The following is a 13746-nucleotide window of genomic DNA, read 5'->3' as shown; positions in this document are numbered from 1 at the left end:
TCATTTTTAAATTGACCAAACTACAAAAACACTTTGCAGACTATGAAGAAATTACAAATGAAATGATAAAGATAAAATGAAAAAAAAAAAAACACTAATAAATTAATATTTAATTGTGTCTTCTAAGACCAGACAGGAATGAGGGTGGGTTGAACAGTTGAAGTAATTTGTATGATTTATTTTATCTTCGATGTATATTAAAACATCTAAATTATAAGTAAACAAAGAATTGATACGTCAGAAGAGAGCTTTATGGATTTTTTTAGGGGACACCCCTGTAAAAGGTATTAAGTATGTTACACCATCTACAGAACACAGAAGTAATTTATACAAATTAACATAGATGAGAAAACAAATCAAGGAACATGGGTTATGTAATGCTAGGATATATCATATCCTAGCATATCTCATTCTGGGTAGGAAGGAATGGGTAGTGGATAGGTAGTAGAAACACCGAGTGAAGAAGGTGTGCAAAGGTATCTGGACACCGTGTTCTAATACAATTCACAAATATATTTTCCTTTCCAGATTATCTGACTGTTGCTGTTAGGCTAGCATCAAGGTTCCAGGGTTTCATCTCAAAATTGAATGTAGAATATAATAGAATTTCAGTTGAAAATGTATGGGAAACATGTTTATCAACAAAGTCATTTTCCCATACTTTCATGCAATTGTTAGTGTTACTGAAAATGCCTCCCTCACACTTAAACACTTTGTTTCTCCTTCAGTGGGGTGTCACCCAAAGGTGGATTGCACGGATCGCTTTAGCAGGTGTTCCAACCGACATAGGAACCATGTAGGCATGGCTATGCCTACAATCACAGATTTTAGCTTGAATGCAGCGAGTTCTGTAAGCCATTATAAGTAGTATGCACTCGAAAGGATGCCTAGTGTCCCCTTTTTTGAGACATTCATTGAGTATTCATTCACAACTCTTGACACACTGAGTTGGCTGTACATTTACACTTGCCTAAAGTTTAGCACACCACAATAAACAGGCAAAGCACAGAGTGGACAATCTTATCATCTCTCCTTCTGCAACAGAGGGTCAAACAAGTGACCTCAACCGTATATATATACTGTAGGTACAAAGATTCTTGGTGGAGCAGCCACCTAACAAGAATTTGCATTACGTTTCAATAGTTTGGTTTAATGGTTTACATGCTGTTTCAGAAGGCTTTCCCAACCACCAAAAATAAAAACAAAAAAAACAAAGTCTCATATACTCATTTGAGTAGTCCAGGTTATTTTCACCTTTCCAACAACAATGTTCTTTTATCTTTTTACATTTCTCATTCTTTCACATCTTTATCATGACTGCTGAGTTCAATTACTTCAGTTCACAAGTCAAAGATCCCAGTCAGTGACGCTACTGCGATGGCGAGAACGTAAGGATCATCCAGCCAATGACAAAGTAAAAGAGGAAGATGGGATACACGACCAGTGCTTTGCGGTTCGGAGGTTGACTGTCGACCAGAAACGCCGTGGAGGCGAACGTCGACCACCCGAACGAGGCCGTGACCACAACGAGCCGCACGACGAAGCTGGCCGTCCCGGAGCCCCCGAGGAGCACTATCCTGCAGACGACCATCGCCACGGTCAGAGGCATAATGCAGTAGCCGAGGACACACAGGCTCTGGAAGAACGAGATGGTCCCGCCCAGGAGCTTGGAGTTGAGGGTGATGATGATGGACCCGAACCAGATGATCACGAACACCTCGGCGAACTGGGGGCCCCCGTCATCCGTGCTGTCCCCCGAGGCGCCTTGGAGCATCACGGCCAGGGTCACGCAGAGTAGCAGCGGGCCCCACAGGTCCCAGTCCCGGAGGAGCGCCGTGTTCTTCTTGGGATACATCACGTGGACGAACTTGCTCCCCACCGCCTTCAGGTCCCTTTGATTGGTTGATTGAATATTTTATTAGACAGAAATGCAAAACAGCACGAGTACAGTGAGAGAGAGAGAGCAAACAGGTAACTTTAGTTTGCATCATTAGCTGTGCATTATTGTTTACAGTCAGTGCACTTACTTGCTGTTATTTAGCCTGCATCATAACGTGTGGTCCTTAAAACAAATAGCCTATAATAGTTGGTCAAATAGACGGTAACAGGGTAGGTGGGCACCAAGGAAGAGAGGGCACTGGGCACCTTGGTGTTAAATTGGCTATTTTTTCCAAAATGTAAAAGAAGCGGAAATGCTTGGATACGTTTTTTAAGTAAATTAAAATATGATTAGAACATGCTTAAACATTCGACAATTAATGTCAAATTTTCTACAATTGCTATAAATGGCTACACAACCTGTATATCCAGTCATTTTGGGGCATAAACAATAAGTTGAAGGATAAAATTACGTCTGATAATGATGTACCGTGCATGTTCACATGGATTTTCTTTTGGACAAAATAGCCAATTTTACATGGAGGTGCCCAGATGTCCCTAGTGCCCACATATCCTGTATCCAAATAGACTATTAGCCTTCCCCATTCTCTGCCTATGGTTTCTGGTAATATTATTGACCACTTATTTTGTATGTCCGTGGCAAAAAAAACAAATTTTGAGAAAATGTCCACCACAAGCTGGCATGGTGCTGACAGGCAGTTGGCCCCCCAAATAATCATATTTGAACTAGGGACCCCCCAGATAAATATCATGAAAATAGCAGATCTACAAGCTCACAAGAGCTTGTAGATCAGCTATTCAAATGTTTTGCCTCTTTCTTATATTATTTGACAGTTTGGCCAATGTTTGACCAGTTTTTATAGTAAAGTTTGTTGATTATTTCTGATGCTGTCATGGTAATTGTTTTAGGTATTAAAAGGTCCTTAAATTGTTATTTCCCTGTCATCTGGGGACCCCCTCCCAAAAAAACCGGGAGGGGTCCCAACCCACAGGTTGAGAACCACTGGTCTGAGGGAGAAGTGACAATTACCTCATGATGGTGTCCTTCACCGGCTCGTCCAGCGTGGAAAAGTCGTCGTCCTGCTTCCCGGAGGAGCCCCCCACGCCGGGCACTGAGATGTCCCCCTCCACGGGAATGTCCGCCGAGATGGACACGTCCGAGAGCCCGGCGAACATCGGCTTGCTGGCCTCGTCGACTTCCGCCATTTTAAGCTAGACGTTTATTCCACAGAAAGACGCTTGTCTTGGACGGACGCCTCGTTGACGTCTATGATGAGTCGTTCGCGTCTAGTTAACAGGTCAAAGTCATCAAATGTCCCGTTTAACAATGCAGATGCTGGACCAACGAGTCCAATATGTTCTAAATTGAGCTGCAGCTGCTGCTTGTACAACACAGCACAACAATGTTCTATTCACACGTCAGCCAGCCAGACGGACATACTTGTTTACTTCCGTACAACGTCACGCATATCCGTGTGATGCGTTCAAGTACGTCTTCAGTGGTAGAAAAAGTACAATTTTTTTTTTACTCAAGTAAAAGTATCAATACGGCAATGTAGAAATACTCTGTTACAAGTAAAATATTGGAATTAAAAATGTACTTGAGTAAAAGTATAAAACAATTGTACCAGTATCCGTATCTTCCGTATTGTTCAATAAAAAGCATTTTATAATGTTATAATGTATCAGAGTGCAGTACACCTCCCAACCGATAGGGTTGTGTAATTGAAAGCATAAGGGGGACATACGGAGAAAATGGCCACCGATCGGATTAAAATGCTTTTTATTGAACAATACGGAAGATACGGGTACTTCTGAGGACCCGAACAGAATTTTAACATCCGTTGCCATGAGGTAAGCACTTCATATTTGAAATCTGAACGTTTATGTAGATGTACGGGTCGTAAATGGAGAAAGTGCAAACACCAGGTTGAAGTTAAGCCATGACTCATGTTTCAGGGCTAGGGATTACATGTGCACGGGGATCACCTGAACGCACCATGCGTTCACAACACCGTCGGGCGCTGATGACGTACTAAGACGTCGACGTTTGTAGGAAGGAGAGCAGGAAAAATCAAATCTCGCAGGAGAGCATGCCATGAATAAAGGACTTGTGTTTAGTTTATTGCAGAATTCCTCTAGATATATTTATTTGATACTAATTCCATTCATGGCAGAACATTGCACGCTGTAAGAAGGACGTGAGATGATGGAGTACTGCAAAGAGAAAGTGAAAAGTGACTGCGAGGAGCTGCTGGGTCGTTTTCATCGAACGGAGTCGGTGCGTTTTGAGGTTTTCTCCAGGATATGGAAGGAGATGAACTTCTCAACCATTTTCTAGTAAGTTATTTCAAAAGGTGCAACCTATGGTGAGTGACTATGTCATGGCAACCTTTAAGACAATGGCATGGAGACGACATGAAGTATTATGGATATCTATCTATCTATCTATCTATCTATCTATCTATCTATCTATCTATCTATCTATCTATCTATCTATCTAGCTATCTATCTATCTATTTATCTAATAGGAGACACTACTGTGGCTGTTTCATTGTGATTGTGTCTTGTCTTTTGCAGTGGCCCTATGGAGAGCTTTGAGCAGAAGGCTTTCAGTTATGAGATTATCTCTACAGCCAGCACATTCTTCCTGCCACCGTTCAGCTTTCAGATCCGAGTTGGTGGATTGTACCTGCTCTACGGATTGTACCATCACCAGTTCAGCATACCAAGAGAAAAGGTTAAAGATGCCATACGAGTCCGGCTTGATCACAATCCCCCCCCCCCCCCCCCCGATTCTCTTATCAACATCACACAACAAGAGTTTAATGTTTAGGAGGTTTGAAAAGAAAAATGTGTTCTCTTGGCTTTTGTTCTTTGCACAGTTCTTTTATTGTTCTTATTGTTCTGTGCCAAATGTGATGACTTAAATGTTGGCAGACTTTAAAGTATTGAAAAGAAAATCTGACCAGAACATTCGCCTGTCTCCTAATGACAGGCAGAATATTGGGCAATGTTTTAACAGTATAATCTGTTATCAAATATAATCCAAAAAAAACAGCAGGGGCTCAGGAGGTAGAGCCTGGAAACTGAAAGGTTTGATCCCGGCTCGCCGGCTCCTCCTGGCTTCGTGGAGAAGTGTCCTTGAGTGAGACAATGAACCCCTAATTGCTCCTAGAGTGCTGCTGGGCTGCCCAGTGCCAACTGCTCTTAATACTGTTCGTCTGCTGTCCCTAGATAAGACTGTCGCTGGATCATTGGGATGATGTGAAGAAGTTTGAGCAGGATGCCATCAATGCGCAGCACTTCGATGCTGTGTACATCCTCAGAACCCTTCTGGAACACAAAGCCTTCCACTTCACCGCCATGCCCAAACTGGTGAGGCATATGTGTTCATGACCCACCTTCGCCAAGTGAAATTTATGAAGAGCATGAAAGTTTGGTCATAGTTGAAAATCTAGAGCACTGGGGTGGCGCAGTGGTAAAGTCCTTGGGCACCACCACAGTGTTTGTGGGTTCGAATCCACCGTGGTGCATCCGGCTTTGTCGAGTGTCTGTACGAACACAATTGACCTGTGTTCGGGGGAGGGAAGGGTGGAGGGTGATATCACTGTACGTAATCCTACGGGCTGGGGCTGTACCTGTCAGCAAGGAGTGTTGGGCGGGAGGAGTAGGACGGAGGCTCTATGTAGGCCTGTCACAATTATTACATAATTGTCTAATCGCAATTATTTTATATAATCGCAATTATTTTTGCATAATCGTCATAATCAATTCCTTGTTAAAAAATGTCATACATTTAAAAATAAATAAAAAAATTGTGGAAACAGCCGATCAAGCTCAAAACGCGTAACATCGTGATGCGTTTTGAGCTTATAGATCTGCTATTTCCACTATTAATGTTTATTTTTAAGTATAAAGTAATTAAATATGTGTTATTTGTCATATCTGCCCTGTGCAACTTTTGTTTATGAAAGCTAAAAGCCAAACAGAAATATAATTTGTATTCATAATGTTCCATTCATTTTCAAGACAGAAACACAATTAAGTCGTTAATCGCAATTATTTGAGTGATAATTAATCGTCAACTTAAATTTGTAATCGTGACAGCCCTAGCTCTATGTCCTCCTGGTGAGGGCTCCTCATTGGCAGGTGAGTCAGTAGGGTACAACAGGAGTGACAACACACAAATAAATTAATTGGCATATCAACTAAATTAGGGAGAGAAAGGGGTAAAAAGAAAAGTTGAAAATATATACATATCAAACAAGTATTTTTATTGTTCTCTTATTTACACCAATACATACTTCTTGTCAAATAAATTGAAAATAAAATACAAAATACAAATAAAGATTGTACATGGAGCACACACTATTATTAAACTATGTGTCTTGTTTCTAAACAATCTTTTATTTCCAAAAGATTGACAAACGATTTCAAATTATTATGATCAGGGATTCCAGCAGCTATGTTAAGAGAGGGCATCTGTCAGACCAGAGATTTGAACCAGCAATCTTTATCGACCTCTCCACCAACTCTCACCTTGTCCTCCTTTTGCAGTTGTGTTACAAAATGAAGAGGGAGATGAAAAAGGAGGAGATGTGTGAGGATTTTATGGAGCGTGCCTGTCGTCCTCAGGAAGTGGTCACTAAGGACCTGCTAGAGGTAAGATGTGTGAACAGAGGCTGGATGGATGATTAGTTGAATGATCTGTTACTGAGTATTACATTTACAGTAGAGCCCTCAATAATCACATTTTGGGGCCGATGCCAAATGGAAAATATTGCAATATTGATATATCAGCTGATAATAACACAGATTTTAAATATATACATTCTGAGAAAACAGAGGGTGAAGCCATTGTTTACAGAATCATCAGTGTGGACGCTTACATAATTATTGTTATAGTTGCAGTTGTACAGAAGTTATCGTGATTGGTGTGAACGATCCTTTTGTACAGTATGCATGTAAACATAGTCACTGTATTAGTTGAACAAATGTATACTTCTCTTACTAACTAAAACTCACTAAACATGGACTGTAAGCATACACAGAAATGTACACATTGCAGTACCTCTGATGTGCTCCATCCTGTCTTTGCCACCAGGAGCTGTCCAATGTGCATGAACGTTATCAGCAACTGAAGACAGGCGCTGCCACCATGCCCAACCAGCCAGACCCCTCTATAAACCTCGTCCAGAGAGACTTTGTCACTCAGCTGCGTCAGACTGTTGTGGGCTTCTACAACTGGCAACAACTTGAGAAGGTTGGAACTCTTCACATGGTCATTATGGTTATATAATATATAGTATGTTTTTTTAAAGGAAGAATGGAGATGAGAAAGGGGATTACATGCAACACTTGTCGTAGATATCGTAGTGTATGTACTTTTGTGATATTAAAAGATTTGTAGCGTTTTCTACAATCAGTACTGCTATGTTTTGTTGTTGAGACATTAGCTATTATGGTGGTGCCCATAACAATGGTGGGCACCATCCGTCTGTTTGACTTCAAACTTGGCGTGTACATTTCCTATGCCCCGGGGGTTTGCAGTGCAGAGTGGGAATTAAATCGGTCCGCTGGTTGTTGAGAACCAACCAGCGTGGTTCTCAACAACCAGAATGCATGTTCAGAAGTATCTTCCATAAAACCCTAATGGTTTCGGATATTTCATAAAAGCAATGGTTAAAGCCACAATCTGCGATTCCTTCAAAAACAATGTTTTAAAGATATGAACAAAACATCACAATTCTACATATTGTGCTAATTGTTTAGGAAACACTCAGTTTCGCAAATCATAGATTGGTACTTGGCCTAACAAAAGTTTTCAGTCTTGAGATAAAATTTTGCTTTAAACCATGGGGATCACCGTATGTCCATATTTCGTCTGGTAATGACAACCGGTACAACGGATGGGGTATGCATTCCCAACTTCCATCATTCCTGAGTAGGCCGGTGCTCGTTTGCAAATAACCCATTGATTCTAGTATCTAACGTTATTAGTACAGTATTAGGACAACAAGTATAACAGGTATTGTAACTGGGTGGGGCATAACTAGCATCGTTCCCGACTTAACATTATTCCGAACTTGCACGGTCCCAGAGTACTCTATAATATTGATTGTTTATAATGTAATGTTGGTGACAAAAGAATCATATCTTACTCTGTAATTCCACAGGTAGGATAAAAATGTAAATATGCATAGATATCTTCTTAGTATTTTCAGTGTTATCCTTGTGGAATCCCTAGTTACTAGATGTTATAATGAATAATACATAATGATAACTAAAGACTGAGTTGGATTTCAGGATGCTCCATCTGGTGATGGGAAAGAAGATAGTGGTGAAGGGACTTCAACTCAGCAAGAGGTGAGTTCCATCTTATTTCTTAACATTTTCAACCATTTTATTCCTTGCAGCCATCTATACACTTCACATGCAATAATAAACCTTGGCCGCCAGATGACACTGTTGTTCTCACTCCAACCTGCCTGCCTTGTGTCCCTCAGTCCTCCAAAAGAGCTGAACTTCTCGCCTCTATCAAGTCAAAGAGTTATGGACAGGCAGTGGAGGTGTGTGTTTCTTGTTATTATATTACTATTATATTACTTTTCTTATGATTATTATATATGGCTAAAATCACCCAGTGGCATGTGTGTTACAGTAAGACTGACATTAGAAACAAAACGTGTGTGTGTGTGTGTGTGTGTGTGTGTGTGTGTGTGTGTGTGTGTGTGTGTGTGTGTGTGTGTGTGTGTGTGTGTGTGTGTGTGTGTGTGTGTGTGTGTGTGTGTGTGTGTGTGTGTGTGTGTGTGTGTGTGTGTGTGTTTTCAGGCCTCTCAGTCAAGACGTCATCGTCAGGTTGAGTTGGAGCTGACTAGCTTTGAGAGTGGTCCATCCAATGAGAGGAGACGTCGCCAAAAGAAGATTTCACTTAAAGAAAGAACACTTATGAATGTGGAGCTCAAAGGTCAGAGGCTAACAGACCATTGAGGATGTCTCTACTTTTGACCTGCGTCTCCTAATTGTCAATAGTTGTTGACATTTTACTTTTTTTTTTATGTCGCCAACATAAATTTAATTTGCAACATTGGAAGAGACTCATTGCTATTAGAACAATTTAGTTTGTACACTTTGTATATTCTGATTGAGATATTCTGATTGACTGACAATCTCCTGCCTTATAGGAAACATGAGGAAAGAAACGATGAAGGAGACCAAACTCTGGGCCCTGAGCCAACCTGACACTGCACCTGAAGGTATGGAATAGTAGCAGAGGGTGGTTTGTGACGGGAAGGGACGTTTTCCTTCAACGTGCTGCCAACCCTGCCTGTCCATTTTTATTTGTATTTTATCAGCCCATGACTATGTTGTCAGTTCAGGCCATTGAATAAATGGACGATTGTCTTATTTGATTGAATGTTAACAAGTTAACTGGAATATGTAGGCTACAGGAGGCTCTGTTATTTATTGTTGTTGTTATAACCAGGTGAGTCCCATTGAGATGAAAATATCTCTTTTTGAGGTAGTGAACATTGTTGCCAACAACATACAAATAATAAAAACACATTTAAAACATACAGTCAGAATGTACATGGTGGCATGTGGCTCAGGAGTTAGAGCAGCCACCTAGGAATCAGAAGGGTCGCTCCTTCCTCCAGGCTTAGTGTCATTGAGTAAGACATCCCCTCTCTCATTCCCTACAGCATAGGCAGGTACAGACATGGAATCATAATTAAATGAAATACTAATTCAAAATAAACTAGTATGTTATTTACAATTATGACTAAACTGGGCACCAGCCTACTTGGGAACGAGTTGATAATGCATGCCCCACCCAATTATGCATGTCCCTTTTATGACTATTTATGGAGATTTCGGTATCTGTCAGTCTCTGTCCCTTTTATGCCCATATATGGAGTTCCGTGTCAGGCATGCCCAAATGTGGAGTTTATGTTATTAATTTAACTGACCTTTTTAGAGGGTTTTTTTTTCAGGGTGGTCGGGGGTCATTTACAACATAATGATATGATTGTACTTATACTCTGCCAAGTATAAGATACATAGGGTCAGACTCCTGTCTGTTTTTCATCTTACAACTGTGAAGCCAAAGAGTTTTCACACTGTAGTCTGTTCAAAATCTGTTGTTTGGTGTTTCCATACAATTCTGTTGTTGATGTCGTTTTTTTTCTCTCTCTCTCTTGCTCCATTCAGATGTACCGAGAAAGGTCATTAAATTCAAATGGTGATGAACATGACCAGGCAGTTGACTCCTCATCCTTGCCTCCTCCACATTCAGACCGAGGCTGATACTTGAGTTCAAGGGTTAGTGCCCAGACAATATTCCTCTGGTGCTGGGTATCTTATGTAAAGCCTGGCTGAGTTATACTTTGTTGCTGCGCGGGTGTCGTGCACCGAAAGCAGCGGATTTATAACCTCACAATACGGACGGGACGACAGCAGCAGCCAGTACCAGAATATCAAGGAATTAAAAGAATGTTTTTTTGTTTTGTTTTGTGCTGTGCCAGGAGTAGATGAGGAACATAGCTTCTAATTCAAAGAGTAAAAGATACTAAGCTACTTAATTGAAAGAGCCTGCTTTTAGCATTGGTCTTACTTGTTTTAATGTGTTTTCGAATGTTAGATTTCTGTTTTATGTATTTTATCTATGACAACACAGCAGGCACCATGATGATAGGATGTACTACAGTACTAGTACTACTGGCTGGATTGCCAATTTGCTGTGCACCTTCATTCTACCTGGAGGGTGAACCTTACCGATTTTGGTCAAGCGAAACTTTTCTCTTTCCCACAAGATATCTGAAAATCTAAAACGGCGGATTACCATGAAACTTGCTTAGTTCATTCATGCTCCCTGGAGGATGAACCCTAACCATTTGAGAGACTCCATAACCATTCCTGTAGCATCCTTCTGGCCAAAACATAATCATTGTATACAAGATATCTCGTAATCTAGTGATTTTGAGGGATATCGAAATTATGTCCCATCTGTTACCTCTGACTTTCACTGTTGTAATGATTATATTGAGAGAATGACATGTTTATTTTGGTACAGGTTTACAGTATATTTTATATTTAAGGACAGGATTCTGTTTTATATAAACATGTTTTAATTTTGTATTGACTCATTGTTTGTCTTGATTGTTTAAGAAACAGGCAAGGGAGGTTTTCAGTTTTAAAAGCCTTGACGGCTTTTAAAATCGGGGTGCGAGAAAATGAATGACTACCCTTGCTCAACAGCTCCATTGCCGGGTAAGCTTCTTCCCTACAGTGCAAGAAAATGGTTGGAGTATACAATAAAATGGTCTGAAATTGGGCAGAGCAAATTAAAAGATACAGAAAACATCTTTTCAGCAAAAAACATTACTGGGAAAAATAGCCTTGTACATGCCTCTGTGATTTATTGCAACTTAAGTGCTTTGGGATTTGCTGATGTTTAATGTGAATCTGTGATTTACAGTCGCTAAGTGACTTGTGCTCTTTGGGCTGGCATGCATTACTTAAACAGAGAAACAAAGAATGGAGCTAGATGACTGGGCATGACAGTTGTGGGGACGTTGTGTAAGCAAGGCATGCCAGCGTGTAGAGGGTGAAGACACTTGAATACATTAAATCACTAAAGCATATTAAACATTAGCCACCAGCACCAAGACACTTAAAGGGCCATACTGGCATCAATTCTACTGTATCTAAAGAGATGTTTACCCATGCAACACCAAGCCTTCATCAAAGTAGATGTATTTAATTGTTGTTCAGTGTGGTTTATTTTTTTCAGATTCTTTCAACAATGTTCTGCAGCAGTGTTACGTCCTCCATTGTTGTCAGTTTAGGGGGTGATGTCAGAACACTGAGAAGCAAGGAAGCACAAGGTTGTCAAATGATGAGATTAGAAAATGTCACTCAAAACAACTTATGTTTTAACTTAAATGGATGTGAAGCATAATGCTTCGTAGTTCATACTTAGTCACCTCGTCTTCTGCTTACATGTGCAGGTAATTGCCCATGCATCAATGACTACATCTAGTAGATGTGTGATGTGTTCGTGTCCTCGTTTGTTGCATTGTACTGTACATTGTGCACCAGAGAGAGACCACCCACTTATCCTTGTACAGTAGCTTGTTAAAGTGTGTTTTGCAGGTCAGTACTTGATATCACAAGAGAAAATACATAATGAGCCTGGGTCACAGGATGAAAGAGCACATTTTATTTTTTATTGTTTTTAAGAAATCCAGTCTCATTGCTCAGATTTACATGTAATAGCAAAGATCGTTTGTCCCACAACACGTTCTCTTGACGAAAATATTACGTTTTTACAGCTGCTGTAAGTGTGTGAGTTTTCTCTAACACTTGCTGAAAGGATCTCGCGACGAAGTATGAAGTCGGGCATTGCATGCAATATGAATTGTGGTGCAGATTTTCCCTCGTAATATTGAAAAACACATTCACACTGTGTCCTTTTTGCTCCCATGTCATGCTTAGAGATCGCAAGCTATTTTAAGTGTGCAACCTGCATGGTTGAAAATAAGATGTATGGAGAATCCATACCTGTGTTGGAGAGGTGCTATCTATTGCTGTGTATGGGCTTAAATGGAAAGATAATAAAACAGACATACTCTGATGTAGAAACAAGCTATTACACTCTGATGGAGTAAAGAAATTGACAGGCAATTGGGAAATTGCAATGTTCAGCATTGCCAATTCTTTCATATTGCTTTTTAAACACATTTTTTATTCTGCTATCTGGAAAATTATTAAACATCGAAAACGTTAATATAAATAATGGCTTATACAGTGCAGACCCCAACTCTTTCTACTCCAGACCAAACATAAGAGAGTTCTGTTATTAATGTTGATGGACCTTTCACATTTTCCCACTGTAGTGCCAGCTTGTTTCTACATCAGTACTAGAACCTCAAGAGGTTACTGCAGGTTATTGTAGTCTTTCCATCTCTGGGAGATTCTCCACATGACAACAGCAGTAACACATTCTGATGAGCCTTGGTCTCGGGGTAAGAAGCCTCATCTCACATCTGGGTCTTGGTTTGTGAAATAAAAGGAAAATCCCATGCCTCATAGGTACGATCTACCAGCCACCGTGCTGGATGCCATTTTGCATTAGCCTGTTTTTACATGCCTCTCAGCACTGTCCCTTTAATGTTTCTCAAGGATGCTAGTTTGTTAATCATGCATCACAATGCCAGTGCATGACCTGTATATGTCACTGCCAACTTCAGGCCATCGTGTCATCCTACTTTCTTCCACTAAAACAGTAATACCCGGTAGGATGTTCTGTACTGTAGTTATGCATGCAATAATATGTATGGTACAAATGAGGAATGTTAGCAACACCACAGTACTTGTGTAATAATATTAAGGAAAACCCTTGCAACTATTACTGCTTTCGTACGTTGTTTTCCAAAACACATCTCACAAGAAGACTTGTACCATGATGATTGCTGGTCCAAAAAACTCCAGACAGCCTGGAAGAATTTATGTGGCAAAAGTAGACATGTAATGCACTCCTCTCCCTCAGTCAGTTACTCTGAGGATGGTGCCCTTGGGCAAGCTACTTAACTCCCGGCTGTTCCTGTGCAGCTGCTCAGTGGGACAAGCAAGAGAAAAACAAGCTAGTCAGATTCACTCAGTCTCATTAATTTGACGCTATTGTGTCATCGTTCATTATTCCCAGCATACATCTCTTCAACTTGAATCTCAGATCCTCTTGCATTGTGTTTACACATGGGAACAGATATGTGTGGACATACAGTACATATAATTTTATGTCAGATTCTCCTGACCTTGCTTTCTCCACATTATTTGATTTAG

The 13746-nt window shown here is 40.5% G+C and overlaps 2 protein-coding genes across 3 annotated transcripts; one reads left to right on the top strand and one right to left on the bottom strand.

The window, feature by feature from the left end:
- Positions 1-163: 163 nt before the first annotated feature.
- yipf6 (Yip1 domain family, member 6) lies at positions 164-3115 on the bottom strand. Its single transcript, XM_084045628.1, has 2 exons — positions 2930-3115; positions 164-1892 (listed from the first exon to the last, which is right to left on the bottom strand). The coding sequence occupies exons 1-2, from the start codon at positions 3103-3105 to the stop codon at positions 1370-1372; spliced, it is 699 nt and encodes a 232-aa protein (XP_083901754.1). The 5' UTR covers positions 3106-3115; the 3' UTR covers positions 164-1369.
- A 175-nt stretch (positions 3116-3290) lies between these two features.
- snapc1b (small nuclear RNA activating complex, polypeptide 1b) lies at positions 3291-11038 on the top strand. Of its 2 annotated transcripts, XM_084045626.1 has the most exons (11): positions 3291-3410; positions 4077-4239; positions 4480-4639; positions 5137-5277; positions 6460-6564; positions 7007-7165; positions 8209-8268; positions 8409-8471; positions 8734-8869; positions 9087-9158; positions 10114-11038. In XM_084045626.1, exons 2-11 carry the CDS (start codon positions 4106-4108, stop codon positions 10146-10148), a joined length of 1065 nt encoding a protein of 354 aa, XP_083901752.1. In that variant the 5' UTR covers positions 3291-3410; positions 4077-4105; the 3' UTR covers positions 10149-11038. The 2 variants fall into 2 exon arrangements, with proteins under 2 accessions (XP_083901752.1, XP_083901751.1); XM_084045625.1 differs by lacking the exon at positions 3291-3410 and having other exon boundaries at positions 3836-4239.
- The last annotated feature ends 2708 nt before the right edge of the window (positions 11039-13746 follow it).

This window comes from Gymnoscopelus microlampas, assembly GCF_963454915.1.
Source record: "Gymnoscopelus microlampas genome assembly, chromosome: 20".
In the NCBI taxonomy this organism is placed as follows: domain Eukaryota; kingdom Metazoa; phylum Chordata; class Actinopteri; order Myctophiformes; family Myctophidae; genus Gymnoscopelus; species Gymnoscopelus microlampas.
This window is presented reverse-complemented; position numbering and strand designations above follow the sequence as displayed.

Coding starts and splice junctions, on each gene's coding strand:
- snapc1b (XM_084045626.1), top strand. CDS start 4,106: ATGATGGAGTACTGCAAAGAGAAAGTGAAAAGTGACTGCGAGGAGCTG. Junction 4,240..4,479: donor AACTTCTCAACCATTTTCTA/GTAAGTTATTTC, acceptor TGTCTTTTGCAG/TGGCCCTATGGAGAGCTTTG. Junction 8,472..8,733: donor GTTATGGACAGGCAGTGGAG/GTGTGTGTTTCT, acceptor GTGTGTTTTCAG/GCCTCTCAGTCAAGACGTCA.
- yipf6 (XM_084045628.1), bottom strand. CDS start 3,105: ATGGCGGAAGTCGACGAGGCCAGCAAGCCGATGTTCGCCGGGCTCTCG. Junction 1,893..2,929: donor GTGAAGGACACCATCATGAG/GTAATTGTCACT, acceptor AACCAATCAAAG/GGACCTGAAGGCGGTGGGGA.